Source organism: Amphiura filiformis, chromosome 19, assembly GCF_039555335.1.
Source record: "Amphiura filiformis chromosome 19, Afil_fr2py, whole genome shotgun sequence".
Taxonomy (NCBI): domain Eukaryota; kingdom Metazoa; phylum Echinodermata; class Ophiuroidea; order Amphilepidida; family Amphiuridae; genus Amphiura; species Amphiura filiformis.
Genome location: NC_092646.1, coordinates 15626584 through 15647544, shown reverse-complemented (window position 1 = coordinate 15647544; position 20961 = coordinate 15626584). Strand labels below are relative to the sequence as shown.

The following is a 20961-nucleotide window of genomic DNA, read 5'->3' as shown; positions in this document are numbered from 1 at the left end:
GTCCAATTTCTGTAATGAGGTGTCACCGGGCTTGGAACAGATAATACAAAAGAATACCGACCCTATATTTGGAAATTCCTAAAAAAGTTTTTTTTTTCTTTTCAAATTTTTGCATTCTGAAGATGTAAAAAAAATTATTTTAGAGCTTGTGTTCAACATTTTAGTTTTCTGGTAATTGAAAAAAAAAAAAGAAAAAAAAGAGAGAGAGAAAAAAAGAAAGAAATCCCGACCGACCGACCCAATTGTTAAAATTCAATTAAGGGCAAGCAAACAGTTTTTTTTTCTTGGCTTTAGTGCAACTACATGTACACCAAAACTCATTATTTTATAATGCATGGTAAAAAAAGATGGGGACTATCCTGTTTATCCTCCTTCTCATCCCTGTCCCATCATTGTGTGATGAGGAATCACCTTGGGAAACTTTATGCTAACCCTAACACCCAACCCTGGTTTTTGATATCGGAAGTTCAAGATGATACGAAAAAGGAGAGAAGATGAACAAAGAAGTCACTTGGCACCCCCGGGATTCGAACCTTTGACCCCCCGCATGCCAACCACACAATCACGGACCGGTAGCTACACGGGTTATTGCTGCCCGGGCACCAATTCCGTGAGCATATAACACTTAGGGTGATTGCGTCATCGCAGACCCTGGGATTCACGCATGCACAGCATTTTTCATCGTGGTATTTTGTGTTTTTTTGGGGTGTTAGGGTTAAACAAAAGTTTATGATGGCCAAGTTTAATAACAACTGTACCTAGTCCAAAACCATCTGTAATATCTCTTTAATGCGCATCACTAAATACAACTTTATTATAATTTTTCCATAGTCTGGATTTGTCCGCCGGGGGAGGGGCACTTGAATTTGTAGTAGTGACGGGATGTGCGGACACCAGTTTATAACTAGGGGTCTTTCGGTGAGAGCTTTGTTTGACACTAAAAAAGGGGTCATATGCCCTCCTTTCTGTTAGACTGGGAAAATGTAGTGAAAAAAAAAGGGGTCTTTCCAGGGCAAAAATTGAGGTCAAAATATAACATTTTTATAAACCAAGAGCCTAAAATTCTTGATGAAATCCGTTTGGTTATTATTTGAGATACTTGGTCATTCGGTGAGAAATAATCAGAAATTTGTAAAAAAAGAAAAAGAGGATCATTGGGTGAGAGGGAGTTCAGTAAAATAAAATAAAAAAGGGGGTCATCAGGTAAGAGGGAGTTTAAAAAAATGAGGGTCAATGTGTCCGCACATCCATGTCACCCATTTTCAGTGAGTGCCCCATCCCCCCCCCCCCATTTGACTTTGTAACATTTTGAAATCTTTTAAGTTTTGCTGTAACTTCAAACCGAAGATAATTTTATTATATATCTAAGACATTAAGTACACAATACTATCTTTACAATAAAATCATAAAATTTATTTAATTCTATAAGAATAATAATAATATTTAACACCTTGATTTATATTAAATCTTAAGTAATTATAATTTTTACATAAAGAAATATATAAATATGTAGAAAATGACAGACGATATGAATATCATGGTTCTTAATACAAGAAAATAATGCACATGATATTACATGTAGTTGACTTCTGACATCATTGCCTGGCAGTATGCGCGAGCATCATCACAATTTCCATTGTTTTTTGCTTGGCAGTATGCGCGCACATTATATTTTGTTCAGGGCCCGTGCTCTACTGCAACATCACAATAAGGCCATCGAACAGTGTAGTGGTTGTATGCAGTTTGCTCAAGCATATCCATATACCAGCCCCTTGCCTTTGTTGAAAATCATTGAGGTCAACTCATCTATAAGGTTTACATGAATTTTTTTCATTTTTCTAGACATATCATCACTGTTATGTAAAAACCTTGTCTGTGATTTTGACTGTCATTATATCTCATTTTATTGATTAGGCTAATGAAACTTGATTGCGAGATCGCTGTCACATATGTGTACATCCATATCAAAACGATGCACTTGTCGGCTGCTACATGTGTCTCATTTCAAATAATAGCTAGCAATAAATACCAGACTCAACCCGGGGACTCAACTCAAGTGGCGGTAACTTCAAATCATCACAAGTCACATGGTTTACGAATACAGAGAACCTTCCTTAACCATGTTAACCATGTGACTTGGGGATGATTTGAAGTGAGCTCTACTTGAGATGAGTCTGGTATTTAATCCCAGCTATTATTTGAAATGAGATACATGTAGCAGCCGACAAGTGCATTGTTTTGATATGGATGTACACATATTTTGTACAGAGTGAAGAGGGCACTCTTTCATTATTCATCATTTTTTGACCAACTGTGATCATCCAAGAATAGGCTGTAATGTCACCAGTGCTTGTTTTGATATATCGAGGGGTCAGAGCCAAAAGGCCCTAAGTACAAAAATGACATGTAAATGATACATGCGTTTTTGTACTTACGGCCTTCTGGCTCTTACACATTTCATGGATAGTGTTGCACTTTAGGGCTTAACATTTTCGCTGATAACCGTTTCTGTGACTATAGCTTGATTTAATATGGCTATACAATTATAAGGTACCCAGTGTTGTAAGGATTAATTTGGTGCCAAAATCTCAATTTGGCCAAAAATGTACTTGGGACCCCTCGATATGGTCCATTGAACCTCTCAAAAAACAATTTAAAAAAAGGATTTCTCAACTCTTACTGATTTTTACTATCTCGCAAAACAAGCAACAGGGACATGTAATACGAATATAAATGTAAAGCTGATTTTGAAGAAACATTTGCCTGTCCAATGCCAACATTACAGCCCATTTGTAATGGACGCCATGTTTGGACGGTCACATATCTGGCTTTGTAGCAACCAAAAGAACATCATATCAAAGGCACAAAGATGACAGGTCAATATACTGCAGCTTATTTAGTATTAGTCTCGGTCCCAGCCGATTTGTGCTCCTTCATTACTAAACAAACCGTCTGGCAACAATCTCATAGTACGTCTTTTCTGATTGGCCAATCATCGTCATAAGAAAATCTTCTGATTGAGAATTGCTGTCAATCAGTGCCGGGCTTCAATGCATGCAACGATTGAGTGACAGCTATGCGGTTACATAAATCCACACAACGTACGTGAGTACGCGCTGTGAGTCGCTGACATGAAAGGCGATATCAGATTGGCGCCTCAGTGGCTGCTTAGCTAGCGTATATTTTGCGTTTGCGGTATCTACAAATAGTGAGGGGCCTACAATGTTTAGTGTCACTTACATAAGTCACGTCCTATAGCCAATTGAAAACAGTTTTATTTGGAAATTCATTTACCAATCAGCGATCGTCATTTCGGGGTTGTCGCCAGATGGTTTGTTTAGTGACGGAGGAACACAGACTGGCTGGGACCAAGACAAATTTAGTATATGAGGTACATTTTTACACAATAAACTATCAAAAGTAGAAACAAGATTGGAAAGTTTTTAATAAAATGGCAAAATAATGAATTATTCATGCAAAATGACTTTCTGACACAGCATAAAAAGGGGCATGCAAGGGCAATGATGAAACTAACAATCAACTTTCAATAGCCTTCAATGGCACTAGACAACTATTATCCAAAACAGCAAATTTTTCCATCACCAAACACATGTATGTAATTCTATTAACCCCAAATATTCTATACCTTAAATTGTTATTCAAGCTATTGCCACATTTCCCCAATAAATTGTAAATCATAACACCACACAGTTAAAGACCCATACAGTGATATCAACTAAAGTGTAAAAATAATAAAATTGTGTATAAATTGCTTAAAACTGAAGGATAAACTCATTAAAATTGTCATTAAATATTTTTGGGGAAAAAATGGCAAAAAAACAAAACAAGGAAAACAGCAGTATTGACAAAGTTGAAGCCCCATTCACAATACATGTCTACAGATAATTTCTGTACTAATAATTTTGATTTTTTGAAATTTGCGATAAAATACCAATTTTATGGCAAATTATTAAAAATTTGATATTTCTATATATTTTTGATATTTAACCGTCCTCAAAGCAAACTTTATAAATCTAATGATCATAAGTGTATGTAGCTGGCAGGAAAAGCCGTCCATCATTTGAACATTTTGACCTTTCATACTGAAGATATACAATTTTCCCCCAAAGACTTAAACATTTCAGTCCTATTTTGTCTTTAATAAACAGGTTTTACCTTAACCACCAACAAGCTATGTCATTAAATGTAGGTGCAAAAACCTTAATTTTGATGATTTTTACAATTATCTGATTGAGCAGATCACTGCATATACCGTAGCATTATGTGCTTACTATCAAGCACTTTTGAAAACATGAAATTGTACCAAAGTCCGGCGCTTTACCAACTGAGCTAATGGGGTTGAGACACAAATTTGCAGGTTTACTTGTTCCTATATAGTTAGATGTATCGATGATTTGCTCAAGACCCTTAACACTTTTGTGGATGGGGCACTTCATGTTTGCATGTTTTAAAAGCGCTTGATAGTAAGCACATATATGTTAATTATCGAGTTTTCATGGTATTTGCCTTTAATCATCATTTTCACAAAATTAAATAAAATCTCTTTATACATGTAGTCCCAGACCCAATAATCATGTACCACTCTGATTCCCTTCTGATTTGGGTAGTTGTAATGAGCCTAGAATTCTTGCTGAAATCAGTTGGGTTATTCTTTACACCATTACTTTATATTTTGCATTAATTGTGTACAGAAAATGCATTTTGCTACGGCCAGCTGAAACCTGTAACAGATTATTGAACAACAATAATAAATTAATAATAGAAATAAATAATAATACAACTGGCCAATAGATAATATCTATGAATCAGGTGTTAAATTATTATCAAGGACTACTACATGTATTGCAACACACATATATAGCCTGTTTTATATATGAACGAAACAGCTGACACAAAATATGGCCGAGTCATGGTATTATGCAGGTTTTAACATTTATGATGCGATCAAGTAAAATCAGTCTGAAGTCCGATCAAATCAAATTTCATATTTTTATATTTCTAAAAGGAGGAATTTGTTAGCTTGATTTCAATGAAAATCCCATGTTTCTATCATGTATTGTTATTGTTAGAAAGTTATTCAAAGTTTGATCATCAAAAAAACAAAAGAATTACATAAGAAATACAGACACATTTCCCCCATATCTTCAAACTAGATTTTCTGAATTTCTACTGATTTTGGTTGATCATATTTTGGTGATATTTCAGTTACTGTATAATGGGAAATTATGAAATTTTTATTGTCATGCTTTTTTTCATGTTAATTTCAGAGAATTGAAATGGAAAAAAAATATATTAATAATAAAAATTAGACATGTTAAAATAATTAAAATGTAGACAAGGGGCAGTCTTCAGCAAACGGCTCTTTTCAGAGCCACCAAAACCTTTATATTAGCAGATAGGCGAGATCTGCTAGTTCTCTGTAGACAAGGGGCAGTCTTCATTGAACTGCTCTTTTCAGAGCCACCAAAACTTACAAAATCAGCAGATAGGCGAGATCTGCTAGTTTCTGTTGACAAGGGGCAGTCTTCAGCAAACGGCTCTTTTCAGAGTCATCAGTAGACAAGGGGCGGTCTACATGTCTCATTCTTAGGTACTTTGTCCTGAAGAAGTCAGAGCTACTCCTGACGAAAGCTTGACAGTTCTAAACTTGTCCGACGGCGAACCCGCTAAAACCTACTAATTGTTATGAATTCCCGTCGTAAAAGCCTATCCCACAAATAAAAATTAGGCCTACAAATTAAAATTCTTATAACTAAAATATCCCAGTATATATGTGACCCGGTCTGACAAAACTATGAACAAGTTGAATTTTTGACATTTCATGATTTGAATACAAATGTAAGCACGGGACAATAAGCTTCAAAATTATACCAAAATTATATACATAGCATCAATACTTTTCAAGATATGGATAATTTTGTAAATGATACCTTGATATTTTTGCGAACTGCTATTCTGAGTAATTGACTGATTAGTTTTCTGCTTTACACAGGATTGAATAGGGATTATCATGGTTCAACTGTCAATTATTGATAAAATAAACCTCTTTTTTAATAAGTACTTCCAAGGTCAAATACCATGAAATTAAGAATTCCAAAATTTGATTTTTTTTTTATGGGAATGTCATCTTTAAAGGCCTATAACTCAAAAACATGACTGGCGACTTGATCCGGGTTTTGTTGGAGCTGGTCACATATGCACAACTGCATCTAAATATAATTTTGAATCAAAAGTGATTCAATTTGTTCATATTTCAAAGGTGGAAATTATACAATACTGTTGTTTTAACTCCCTGAACACTACTTGCTGATCTAACATTGCCTCTGATTGGTCAATTACATGATATCTTCACTTTAATTACCAATCAGAATGGAGCTTTGCAAATAATTCACCCCAATTTTTTTGTGTGGTGAAATTATTCTTATAATGTTGCTGATTGGTCCAATTGATAGCCAAAACTTCTTTTTGGCCAATCGGCAGGTAGTTCTCATGGGGCGAAGTACATGGCGATCAATATCCTCATATAATACCGGTAATAATAAAGACTTCACAGAAAGTATTCACTTGGTTATCATAAATACACCTATAACTTTAAAACTACGAAAATCATATTTGGTATTTGAAAATACCAGGAGAAAGAAAATTTAACCGATGTGTTCTTAATATTTAACAAAATCAGGCAAATGGGGTATCAAAATGTGTGTAAATAAACCATGTTTCTTTCTATATTAAAATATTTTGAATATGACAAAATAGTTTGGAAGCTAAAGGCATATTTATAATGACCATGTTACTTTTTGTGAGGTCTTAAATTTTAAAGACATCAAGTCAACCTGACCCCAATTATTACTCATTTTCCAAAAATGGCTCCATATATTTTGTAAATATCAGAAGAGACATTGTACATGTATTCCCAGGGGGGTTCTCAATTTTGGATTGGGACAATTTGATTTGATTTGATTTATGCAGGTGGGTTTGACAACTCAAGAAAGCCGTTTATGAAACTTGGGTCCATTTAAACACAGGGATGGGTTAGAAGCAGTCAGGGGTTAACACCCTACTCTTCGCGAAACTGACTGTGAGCTACAGGTACAGGTATGGCTCTTCCATACACAGGACTAACAGCTGAACATCCCCTCCGAAGGACTGAATACTTTCATGGTTCATGTGTGACATGATCTGGTTCATGAGTGACATGATTTGGTCCATGGGGGCCAAAGGAGGCATTTTTGAAAATTGAGTTACAGTAATTATTACATTACACATACAATAGGCTATCATTTACTGAAAACACCAAAATATTTTTACCTTTATCTCAGTTTCAAATTTGCCGCCTTTGGCCCCCATAGACCAGATCGTGTCACATATATCAAATTCTAAATGCAAGTTTTCCATCATCAGGAATTGAACTCTGGACAAAGAGCACCTCTTTTCTAAACAAGTTTTTTGAAATTCGATCCCCAAATCTAAAGTTAAGAGCTTAAAAAATCGCCCCAAATCTGCCCAATGTATTTTCATTTTTGCAAGAAAAAAGACACTGCTTAAAATTACTTATGCCTTACTCAAAAGATACACATAATTTCTTATTTTTTAAACAGTGATATACCTGATTTAAAAAACACCCTGATTCATGTATACTCACAGACGAGAGAAACAGACCGTGTGCAATCAGTCAAAGTCTCAGCATCACCTGATAATGAGGGCCGATTATTCCATGAAATGCGACAGGCGAGACTGCTACGCGATTGCCGCATACTTTCACGGCCTATCGTGTAATCGCGAAAGTATGCAACACTCTATCGCGAAGGCACGCAGCGCTGGCGTGATTGTTTGACACGGCACTTTCGAACAATCGGGCCTCATGAATATGCAAGAACTCACATCGTACAATACATGGGGACTTTGACTGGTTGTAATCGTTCTGTATCTCTCTCGTCTGTGTGTATGCTACACATACAACACTATGGGCTATTCCAGTTGAAATCCATACACCCTCTAAGGATGACATGCCTATAGATTTCAAATGGATTCACCCATTCAGGTAACCCCATTTGAAATTCACATTCCCTGTGTGGAAGATTCAATGTCTTCCATAGGTGTGTGTGGATTTCACCTGGAATTGACCTTTTCGGTAAATCCCATAAGCATTTGCACGTACACCTAAGATGTCGTCATTTGACGTCACGCTAACTTGCAATGCGCAGTAACGATGTTTGTTAAATTATGTGCGCATCGGCACAGATTGGCATGATGTCAAATTACGACATCTCAGGTGTAGTTGCAAAGGATTATGGGATTTACCGAAAAGGTCTATAGCCCAATATGCCAAGACACTACATGTATGGTACCTCCCCTTAATTCATTCCAAACACCCAAACCACAGTGGGTGGCAAAATAAGGGTTAATCATCTTTCTTCTGTGTATCATCTTTCTTGTGTGTATCGGAGTCACTACTTTTCAGTATCGTTACTATACACACACAGCCTATCACACCTGAAGTAATCCCTATAATACCAGGTCCTTTGTAACTAATCTCCTGCGACAATCCCGCTATAAATGGTGCTATCGCTCGAGCCGTCGACATCAAAGAGGCACTAAGTCCAAGTAATGCACCAGTATTGTCCCGATTACTTCGTTTCACGCTCATGTCCGTGATGCAGACTCTGCTTACAGAGTTTTCTACCGAAAGACAGGTTATACAAAATACAAACATGGGCAAGTTTGCAGCAAATGTAAGCCCTATTAGAGTCAGCACTTGGGCGATGCTTGAATGTAAAAGTAGCCGCGTTTCGTTGCTGTAAAATTTGACAATTCGCCCTGTGAACATACCCGCTGCAGTGCTTACCATGGACCCGAATGATATCAGCTGGCCAATGGTCTTTGGCGTGATGTCAAATTCTTGCTGCAACATTAGTGAGAAGTTGCTACGATATATAATGATGGCGAAAGCCATGAGAAAACGTACAATGAATATATCGAAACAGGTGTCAAAAATGAGACGAAAGCTTTTGAAAAAATCTTTGATGTTGAGACTGAATTCATCTGTGGTGAATGCTCTCACTGATTCTGTCCGGGAAAGCGTCTTAGCTATTGGAGGGTGAATGAAGAAGAACACGATAACTGTGAAGAAAAAGAAGAAAAAAGAAGAAGCAAAATGATACAAATACCTGTGACACTATACCAAAGCACTATCATTTAGAGTGAATGTCACACTCATGCACATATGTGACATGATCAAGGGGAATGAGTCACATGTCAGCAATTTTCAATTAGAAGTTTTTCACATCATTTTCTGGCAGCTTACGAATGCTACATTTTGATACAAACCCATCCAAAATTGGAGATCTGGTTATAGAGTTATGAGCAATTTATCAATGGCCAATATCTCAAAATCAATATTAGCGACATCCGACTCATTCCTCTTGATCATGTCACATATGTGACCTGTTCTGACAAAACCAGGAACAAGTCACATTTTTGACATCTTATGATTTGAATAAAATCTAAGCACAGGACAATAATGATACCAAAATTATATGCCTATTTTCAAGATATGGATAATTTTGTAAATGATACCTTGATATTTTTGCCAAATTGCTATTCTGATGGGCTAATTAGTTTCCTGCCTTACACAGGATTGAATAGGGATTATCATAGTTCAATTGTTAATTATTGAAAAATAAACCTCACCGCCAGTTGATTCATAGTTGTGTGCCCTTAAGGTGCACTGAGCCTGGATGGGCTCTCTCTCTCTGTCTCTGCACTCGTGGAAGCTACATGTGCCTGGTTGTGATTATCACATTAGATTAATCCCTAATCCTTTTATTGGCGTGGTGGCAGCTTGGATTCGAAACCAGTCATCTCTGAAGTCTCTCAGCTGACCTTCCTGACGAAATTGGTGGTCATCTTGAACCCTAAATGTGTGATCTTTCACAAGACTGTTGGCGCACTTTAATAAGTACTTTCAAGGATTTGAAAGGCCACTTAGTCCCACAGTCAAATACCAAAATTTGATTTCTTTTTGGTAAGAATGTCATCTTTAAAGGCCTATAACTCAAAAACATGCCTGGCGACTTGTTTCGGGTTTTGTTAGAGCTGGTCACATATTTAACTTTTGTAGGATTAGTTCAAAAGTGAAGGATGAGTCAATACTATTGTCATTAGGTATTTTGTTTGTATAAAAAAGAAAATTTGTAAAATAAACACAAAACTCAATCAAATTTCATGTAAAGTCTGCACAAAAAGTAACTCAGCTGTTATAAATACGCCTATAGCTTCAGAACTAATAATTGTTTCCACAATATTTTAACATAGAAAGAAGGACAATTTATTTACGCGCATTTTGATACCCCATTTGTCCAATTTCGTTCAATATTAACATCACAGCAGTGTTTTTAAAGAAGATTACCCGAATTTAAAAGTTGCAGCCATTTGTATTGATTTGAAGTCAGCGCGAAGAAGAATGGAGGGTGTTACGTGCCACAATGCTTGCGTAATAACCATTGATCGCTGTAAACTGCAACTTTTAAATTCGGGCATTTTTCTTTAAAAGCACTACTGTGTTGTTAATATTGAGCAACATTTGACAACTGGAGTATCAAAATGCGCGTAAATAAATCGTCCTTCTTTCTATGTAGAAATATTGTGGAAACAATTATTAGTTATAACAGCTGAGTTACTTTTTGTGCAGACTTTACATAAGATACAATATCTTTACTTGGGAGGCAGCATCATAACCCTCAATGTTTTAGGGAACACTTAAAGAAGTATTTTGTGATCTTATCATCCTCTTTTTATGACATTTTCCAGTAGATATCCACAAAAAAAGCTTATTCCCAACATTTCAGTTGATTCTGATCTTGCATTTGCGAGTTATGCATGATTATGTGTATTACACTGCTCCATAGACAATGTGTTGTAATTTCATTCTGGTGTACCAGAACATAACAAATTCCATGATATTTTTGCTAAACAAATTAATCTGCAAGAAATGTTTTGCACGTAAACATTATGTAGCCAAAGGTTTCCAGTGGTATGAAAATCTCAACTTTTTATGAGAAAAGTGGGGGGGCATGATGATGTGGATCACAAAATACCCTTTTAAACTCACCAAAGTTGAGGAAAAATAATAATGATGTGATTCTCGCCACTGTGTAGAAACCCCCCTCAACTTCAGATAAATATCCACCAATCAGAGGTCCAAGGATGAAGCCTGTACTGGAACAAGCATTGTATTGACCAAACACACGAGGGCGGTCTTCTTTAGGTGTGGTTTCTGCGAAGAGTGCTTTATTAGCTTCCATACCATGCTTGAAGAGGCCTAGATTTGGGAAAGAAACAAACAGATTCATTTCCTCTTGTAGATAAAAACATAATTGATGTATATAGCAAAATTGAAAACAATGGCTCATGTGCTCAACAAATGTTGTTACATACATTTCCCGAGTAACCAAAGTAAATTCCGAAAGTACTCCTTCCGCAATTATTTGAGATGGCCTGACCATTGACTATAATGAGTAAATGGGCTATTTCAGTTGAAATCTACACCAGGCACAAAAAGAAACTCGTCAGTTGTAGTCATCCTTGCTGTTCAACAACCTAATAATTTTGGATTATTCTGAAATATACATTTTGTTAATTGGACTTTGCTTTTTCATGTGACACTATGTTCGTTAAAATCGAGCAAGAATTGACCACGATATGCACCTCCAAACTCTCAAACCAAAAAATCAAAAGTTGCAATTTCAACGATTCAATTAAGCCTGTTACATGTGTGCTTTATTGATTGGCCCGTGGTGCTTGTGTGCAATACAACAATGTATTCCCATTGAAAATTGGTGAAATTGCAACTTTTGATTTTGGGGTTAGACGATTTGGAGGCGTATATATTGGTCAATTCTTGTTTGATTTTCACCAACAGGGTGTCAAATGAGAAAGTAATGTCCAATTAACAAAATGCATATTTCAGAATAATCCAAAATTATCAGGTTGCTAAACAGCAAGGATGACTATAATTGATGAGTTTCTTTTTGTGCCTGGTGTATATACCTCCTATGGAAGACTTGAGCTTAATCTTTCACACAGGGAGTATGTATTTCAAATTGAGTTACCTGATCGGGTGACTCCTCTTATATCCTCCATAGTGGGTGTATGGCTAGGAGGCAGGTCTGAGACACTCCCCGGAGACACTCTCGCTAGTTTGAGGACAGTCATGTGATGTGACGTCATGATGCCATCATAGATATAGATATTGTGATTCTTACATAATTTATAGCTAATTATCGTGAAACTCTGTTCTGTGATTGGTACATGCAAAAATGTGACTCTTACATAAATTAATTATTGCGAATTGTCTGTTAGTTTTCTCTGCAGGAGACTATTGTCTGTCCTCAGCATTGGTACAGGCCGTAGTATGGAATGTCTCATCTCATAGTCTATTATCTCTGCCGGAGGGGTCACTGTGGGGCAGTCAATGGTCCATGTTTCAGTTCTGGCAGTTCTGAAGACCCATATTTCGGAATCATGATCCAATTGAGTTCAAATAGCTTCACACATTCACAAAATTCAGCTCTTTAGCTCAAATTTGGAAACATTTGGAATTTCTTAGCTTCACACACTAGGATCCACAACATGCTCATCTATCAGAGAACAGTTCTTTTACCTCAAAACATTTGTATATTCATTGAATGACCTTTGAAAATTTAGGTACAAAAACTCATGCAGCTTGAGGTCAAATTTGCACTATGATTGTTTAATTGAGGTTATTGAACTATGCCATTAGGATGAGGCCATTGTGGTCCATAGTGACAGCCTATAATTTGGGCCAAGCTTAGTTCACTAGAATATAAAATATACTCTTCCCAAAATTAAAGTTGAGTGCCCTCCCCAGTGTGTATAGATTTCAAACGGGATAGCCTATTAACAACTCAATAAAGCTGCTTGACTATAACCTACCTAGAGGAATTCTTGACAGAATAAGGAATAGAACAGTTGTAGCTATACTTTTGAGAAAATAACCAACGCCAGTCATGAGTAGACAGAATAAGAGTACAAACCGCCTGCCAGACACATCACTCCAACGACCCTGTAAATAATAAAATGGAATAAAAATAGGCTCATTAGGCTGCATAGAGATTTACTCATTTACACACAGCTAACTCTCTGCTAACATTGAGCTATTCCATTTAAAATCCACACTATCCCTGTGGAAGATTTTGGAAATATCTTCCACCAGGGAATTTCAAATAGAAGTAGCACATTCAGTTCAATTTGAATTTCATACACCCTCTGAGAAAGATTCAACCTGAATCTTTCACAGAGGGAGGGTGAGTTTCAAATGGAGCTAGTAAAAATGTGCTTCCATTTGAAATTCATACTCCCCCTCTGGAAGATATTTCCAAAATCTTCCACAGGGGGGGTGTGGATTTTAATGGAATAGCCCATTTAGGAGAGCTATCTGTGTCACTTTCTCATTCTTTCTTTCACTTTCTCTCTTCTTCCTTTACCTCTCACTTTCTCTTTTTCTCTCTTCCACCTGCTCTTTCATGGCCTCTCTCTTTATTTCTCTTTCTCCTCTCCCTTCCCTCTCTCCTTCCCTCTATCCCCCTTTCTCTCTCCCTGCTCTTGTATCATATATTTTGCTATTCCTTCTCTTCTTGCACCTCCCTCCTTATCATCATTTCTCATTAATTTTTCCCTTTCTCGCTCTCTCGCCTTCCTTTACCTCTCTTCTCTTTATCTCTCGCCCTTCTGCTCTCTCATGACCTCTCTCTTGATTTCTCTTTCTTCTCTCCCTTCCCCTCCTTCACTCTCTTTCCTTCTCTCTCTCCCCTTTTCTCTCTCCCTGCTCTTGTACGCTTTGATCATACTTATTCTAAGGCGTTATATAAATTCTGTTTATTGTATCACATCTCTCTTCTTGCACCTCCCTCCTTATCATCATCATTTTCATCACTATTATCAATTAACATCATCTTCCATTTTTAATCTTGACAATCTCATCAGTGTTGTTATCATCATCCATCACTTGTTATTGATATTATACATTTCAAACTAATACTTACAACAAAAGGGCCAGAGATGAGCTGTAGAGTACCGTATATGGACACTGTACACAAAGAGATAAAAATATATAAACTGATTTCATTCACGTGTAAATAAGTGTTATAATTATACGTTAATAAATGCATATCACTATTTGGGAGTGAAACTGTACAAAATAATGCACACATACTGAGATGTTGATGAATCTAATGCATGAGCCCAGAAGGAGGGGCGTGCATTAGGCACATCAACATCTCAGTATAAGTGCATTATTATGTACAATTTATTGAGCAACAATTGATATGTATATACATGTATTAACCTATTTCATACACTATTTTTGTTTAAAAAATGTCACTAAAAGTGTTGAAAAATATAAGCAAATATAACTGCATCAACCCACAAGAAAATGACAGAGTCATCCTCATTTACATAAAATTCTGGTCTCCGTAAGGTATCACAGGACAATTTGCATAATAATACAATAAAACAGGTGATAGGTATAGGTATCAATGATTGTGAATTGAAGAGACTTGTCCCTCTGTCACCTTAGAACTGTCTCCTAACATAGCTGCCATTTCAATTGTTATATTATTGGTTTTTATTGTTAATTGTTGGTTTAATGCATACACTCATTTCACCATAGAAGTAGTGATGTAACAGGATTAATTCCCATAGTGATGGGTTAATACTATTTTTGAATGTATTGCCCTGCACTTTTCAAGCAGGTATGTGTGCAATCATACCGCTCTTTTCAAAGACACTAATCTTACAGGTGCGAATGAAACATACATAAAAACTCAGCATAATGTGAAATTTCTATGGAATTATGACCCGGGTCTTTATTCCTGTTCATTGATAATCTAGAATGCAATGAAGTAACATCTAGTGCAGGGTAATACATTCAAAAATAGTATAAACCCATTGCTATGGTCATTAATCCTGTTACATAACTACTTAAACATAAACAATGCGATTTATAAAGCGCCTTTTACAAAAGTAGGCAAAGCGCTAAAAGAGAGAAAGACAAGAAAGGAAAAAGAGCTAATCAGTGGGAGAGAGGTGAGTTTTAAGGAGATTCTTGAACATGGTAATATTTTCTTGACCTCGGACAGTGGTGGGCAACTCGTTCCAAAGGGGCGGCCCCACTTTTGAAAAGGCGCGATCGCCAGCTTGTTTCTTCTACGGCGAATAGCAGTGGTTCAAATTTCTTTTTGACATAAATGTAGGCCTTGTAGGGGATAGAGGTTATCAAAGATTTCTTTTGAACAAACCCAAAACTTTAACTCACTATTGATTGTTTCACCTATTATAGAATTCATGGTCGATAGGCATCATCAGAATGACAATTGTGATCTTTGTAGATGTTCATTTCACTCAGGAGTGAGTAAAAGGTTTAGTGAAATCTTTTTAATATCTATATATACCAACAAACCTGATGAATCCATCCAGTGATTTGGGGGATATACAGGTCATGTGCAAAATTCTTGAACAGGAGTGAAATGTGTGTCTTGCTCTACCAAGATTTCAAATGGAGTCACCCAATCAGATAACAGAAGATTAAGGCCATTTCTTTGATAAGGGGTGTATGGATTTCAACTGGAATTGCCCTTTATTCCCCATCCCTCTGAATTTACACCATTTGAATATGATCTAAACCTTTCACTCCTGGAAATAAACTACTCAATAAAGTCACATGTACTCACTGATCATCCCAACAGTGGTTGGTGATGCCCCCAGCTCTCTTGCATGATGGGATATGAGTGGTATCAACAGACTGACACCAAATAAGTCCTGTGAGTAAAAGATAAAACAAACAGTGTTAAAAGGTGTAGGCTTATAGAGAGAGATCAGACTAAATGAGGTGACATGTGTTTACATTTGATACGCCCTCTGTTGGTCTGTGATCAAAATTGTCAGGCAAAAAACACTATAGTTTACATGGAAGAAGTTGATTTTTATTCATTAACTTTGGTTTCAAAGCAAATAATACAAAAAATGGTATCAATCTTGTTTATAAATGCATCAAGCTATACATAATATCACACAAAACTTCAAAGTTTTTTAAAAGTTGAGTTTTAAAGAGATTTATGTGGTCTGTCATAGACACTTCTGTGTTATTTTGCCTGCTTTGAAACAACAGAGGGCGGTCTGAATGTAAACATGTGACATCATAGGTCACCTCATCTATAGGCTGTCTAATTATCGGTTATCACTAGTGGCCTGGAGTGAGGATAGACTTAATCAATTCATCCTCTGCCCTGTCCCCAGATAACCCCAAACCCTCTGTTTTTCCCATCCATGAATTGACCCACCATCCCCTCGGGTGCCATCCAGCTATACCAAGTGTGTGACCATGACCCGGTCAATAATTTTGTGCCTATATGTGACATTATCTGGTTTGTGGGGCCCAAAGGAGACATTTTTGAAAATTGAGTTACTATAATCATTACCTTCTACAAACATTATGCTATCATATACTGAACGGTCTACCATACTTGGTTCTGAAGTTATGAAGTTTTGTGATGCCTATTTTCTTATGTGTTTTAATGTTTTTTCTCCATAATTTTACCTTTATCTCAATTTCAAATTTGCTGCCTTTGCCCTCCATGGACCAGATTGTGTCACTATATTGTTGTTGGGCTGGAAAAAACTCCTACATGTATGTGCTTGTAGCCATGCACTGAACATGTTTAAAATAAAACTGCCACGAGGTTACATAGGACATGGTCTCAGATTTGAAGCAGGTTTCACTGCCAAAGTGTGTAAAAATTCACCCCAGAGTGAAAATAGCTATGTTTAATTTCTAAGGTGTCTTTTCTAGGGTAAAATTGTTTGTAGAACATGATTTTTTTGTCAAAACGCGTGCATCGTACATCGTTTTGCTACAAAATGTTGATTTGTGGCCGATTTTGCCCGAAAAACACATTTTTTGGGTGACAAAAATTTTCACATGCCAACTTTGTATACTCATAGAGTCTACAATATACATAGATATGGCCCTTTAAAATGTTAACATATCAGCTGAGGGTACTATTTGATGGATTCAGGTATTTGTTTTATGATTGACTTAATCATTTGCGCGCCAGAATCATTCAAATATGACATGCCTTGTGACAATTGACATGCCAAAATAAGCTGTTTTCGGCAAAAAAATTGATTTGAAAAATCATAACTCTTGATAGGAAGGTGCTACAGTGATAGTTGACCTACCAGTCTATGCAGTATGGAATGGGCTTTCATTTGATACCTAACTGTGTTCATTTTAGCTAAGGGAAAGACTTGCAAAATGTAAGAATGTTTCCCCTACCCCTTAAAATTTTGATGTGTGTAAAAATTCCCGCCATTTATAAAAATCGGGATTACAAGAAAACTACAAGAGCTATAGGCTTGAAAAACTAATCAGTTGTGCACAGTATAAGTTCCTACTTGGGTATAACATTTTAATATTAAAATATCTTTCCATTCCTTCTCAATTTTCTTTTCTAATTTTTTTATCAATTTGTGACATCTGTAAATTCCTCAAATTTGGCATTTCGAAAAATCGCAAACAAAAAAATATGAGGGCGACATGTTTAAAAAACTAATCAGTTAGTCCCATGATGCAGTACTACAGGGATATTGTACCAAACTTGTGCTAAAATGCATATTTTTTGAGTTCTAATTTTTTTATCAAATTGACTCGCCACCCCATTTTTGAGCAAAATCGGGAACAATTAGTACCTGTAATATTGCGCAATCATGTGACCTATATTTAATGTGTGTGCACCAATCAGATGTCAGACTTGCACTACAACATGATGTGAGCCTTGCAGAGCCTTTACAAGTGTGCCAATAGAGTTCAAATATGTTGTGATGATGTTGTCACTTATGGATCTCATATTTTTATTTCCGTCAAAAGCATATGCCTCTACTGTAATGCTCATATCATGAAAACAATGACAGATTTTGCATTTCTGACTTCAGAAAAACTATAAATCAGTTATTCCCATGATATAGTACTACAGGGATATAGTATCAAACTTGTGCTAAAATGCATATTTTTGAGTTCTAATTTTTTATCAAATTGATTTCGCCACCCCATTTTTGAGCAAAATCGGGAACAATTAGTACCTGTAATATTGCGCAATCAAGTGACCTATATTCAATGTGTGTGCACCAATCAGATGTCAGACTTGCACTACAACATGATGTGAGCCTTGCAGAGCCTTTATAAGTGTGCCAATAGAGTTCAAATATGTTGTGATGATGTTGTCACTAATGGATCTCATATTTTTATTTCCGTCAAAAGCATATGCCTCTACTGTAATGCTCATATCAGGAAAACATGACAGATTGTGCATTTCTGACTTCAGAAATGAGTTCTGCACAAAATTTCTGTCAGGAAAACATATTTAAAACAATATTTTTTGAAACTTTATATTTTGCCATTTTTGGCAGTCAAACCTGCTTCAAATCTGAAACCGTGTCATAGGAGGTTTTACTTTAAACATGTTCAAGGGCCAATGATCGACACATAGGAGGTTTTTCCTGCCCAACGACGATATATGTAGTTTGGCATGATTTCGCAATCAGATCATGTGGGATGCATGGTCTTGTAGTTACTGTGTGCTGTATGGCAGGCCTTTTCAACTAGTTTATTTGAAGTGCGGGGCCAACTGGGAAATTTTAGTGATCATGAAGTGCCAACATGTTAAGGGAGGATTTTGCGAGGGAACACATAGAATAAGTTGAGCAATCACACAGATGCAGATGACATACCGTATTCGTTCCTATAAGTGCCCATGCCCCAATAAGCGCCCACCCAGTGTATTTTCAATTTGCTAAAGGTTACCATTAATGTTGAAGTGACAGATAGATGTCGATACAGTGAAATAGCTGCAGGACTACAAGCCCTGCGTAAACTTGCAATACATTTTCTGCATCAGAAAAGCTACTAGAACATCTCAGGACCCTTTTATAACATACGTAAATTTGTCTCTAATAAACACCCCTCATGAAAATATTAGGTAAATGAGGTAAAAGAATAAGCGCTCACCCAAAATGACTTTGTTAAGCGCCCTGGGCGCTTATTAGAATGAATATGGTACATCAGTGACACAGGTTTCTAATGTGATAAATTAGTAGATAAATGCAAGTCCTTAAACGTTCGAAATTTGTAGTTACTTCTCAAAGACAATAATAACTGCGCACCATCTATTTTGAGGTCATTGTGTGAAATGGGGTTTTGTTTTGGGCGAGGTATTTTAAAAATACCGAGGCCCAAAACAAAACCAGACAATTTCACACAATGAACTCAAAATAGATGGTGCAAAGTATTGTCATTCATTACTGTCATATCTGATATTTTGAACAAATCAAAATGGCAATTTATGTCATAAATCGCTGTTTAAAATATAACCAGTTTTAATTATTGTTATTACCTACCCTACAAAAAAATCGAACAGGCGAATTTAACATTTCCGCCGACAACAACAAGAGCTACCAATCATAGAAGCGCGAAGGCATCGCGTAGGCGTGTGCGTTGCCCCGGGGCGTTGCCATAACGCTTTAGCGTATGTACACGCACGAGCGTGCAGAAGTACGCGGTCAGGCAATCAATATGATTGGATCGAACTTGCTGCTTTAATATTAATGAGGTTATGAATATATATAGTATATATACAACTCGTCAGAAATAACATACATTTATTACATGGACATTTACAATGTTTATGGAAACACAAGCATGACAAGGACTCTCTCTATCATGCTCTAGATAAGCTTACCAAGAAACCAACTAGATAGAGGCAGTATGTCAGCCTTTGTCTCTGACGTTCATCAAAGTGCTCCTTTCCCTCCATGCTATTGTTTACTTCACTAGCATACCGTTTGTTTCAAGCAGAAAGAAACATCAAAACTGTCACTGTCAGGCCTGAACACTGTCAACAAACACAAGCTTGCAGCGTACACTGCTGCACTTCCGGGTCGAAATACACGTTGCAAAGTTCATAGCTGATATTAAGGGCGCACACCACTAAATACAACTTTTTTAACATCATTTTCCAAGATGCATAATTTATTATACGCACCAATATGAACCTCGCGCCAAGTAGGCCTAATTGAGCGATAAAATCGAACAATGAATAAAAAAATATAAAAAACATCAATAAATCAAATAATCAAGAAAATTTAAAACAACCTGAAATCAATCATTCAACACAAAATGATCCGAAATAAAAGCTAATAAATCTGGCAATTTTAAGCAAAAGTAGGCCCCCTACTAATTTTTTGTCAAATGAAATCATCAAATAACCAATCAATCATTTATCCTCTTAAAGCAATCAAAAATCAATCAAACGGCGGGATCAATTTAATAATTGATTTTTTGATTCCTTGCTTGATTGTTTAATTGCTTGTTTGATTGCTTGACATATCTGATTGATTGTGTGTAGTGATAGTTTCATTGCTTGTTTCATTTATTTATCTATTTATTGATTGATTGATTTCATTGATTTTGCGGGATTGTTGGTGGATATGTTTTGAGGAAATTAAATGATTGATAAATCAATCGAATAATCAATTGAACAATCAATCAAGCAATTACAATCGAACAATGAATTGAAAAAAAGGACATTCAATCAAACAATCAATCCAAAATCAATAAATTAATTTTAACCAAAACTTTTTCAAAAGAAATAATATAAAGAATCAGGCTACCAAATAATCAACCAAACCAGAAACTAATCAATCAAAGTATTAAAAATCAATCAAATGATCAATTGATTGTTTGATTGCTTGCATGCTTAATTGCTTGTTTGATTGCTTCGAAATAATATGATTAATTGTGTGTGATTAAGTAAGTTTCGTTACTTGTTTGAATTATTGATTGTTTGATCAGTTGATTTTGTGTTTGTT

At 36.2% G+C, this 20961-nt stretch overlaps 1 protein-coding gene across 1 annotated transcript; it reads right to left on the bottom strand.

Annotated features, from left to right (window-relative positions):
* Nucleotides 1–7922: 7922 nt before the first annotated feature.
* Nucleotides 7923–20021, bottom strand: LOC140140968 (major facilitator superfamily domain-containing protein 9-like). The gene is made up of 6 exons (XM_072162737.1): nt 19833–20021; nt 15771–15858; nt 14085–14128; nt 12976–13105; nt 11132–11341; nt 7923–9141 (listed from the first exon to the last, which is right to left on the bottom strand). The coding sequence occupies exons 1-6, from the start codon at nt 19905–19907 to the stop codon at nt 8423–8425; spliced, it is 1266 nt and encodes a 421-aa protein (XP_072018838.1). The 5' UTR covers nt 19908–20021; the 3' UTR covers nt 7923–8422.
* Nucleotides 20022–20961: the final 940 nt, after the last annotated feature.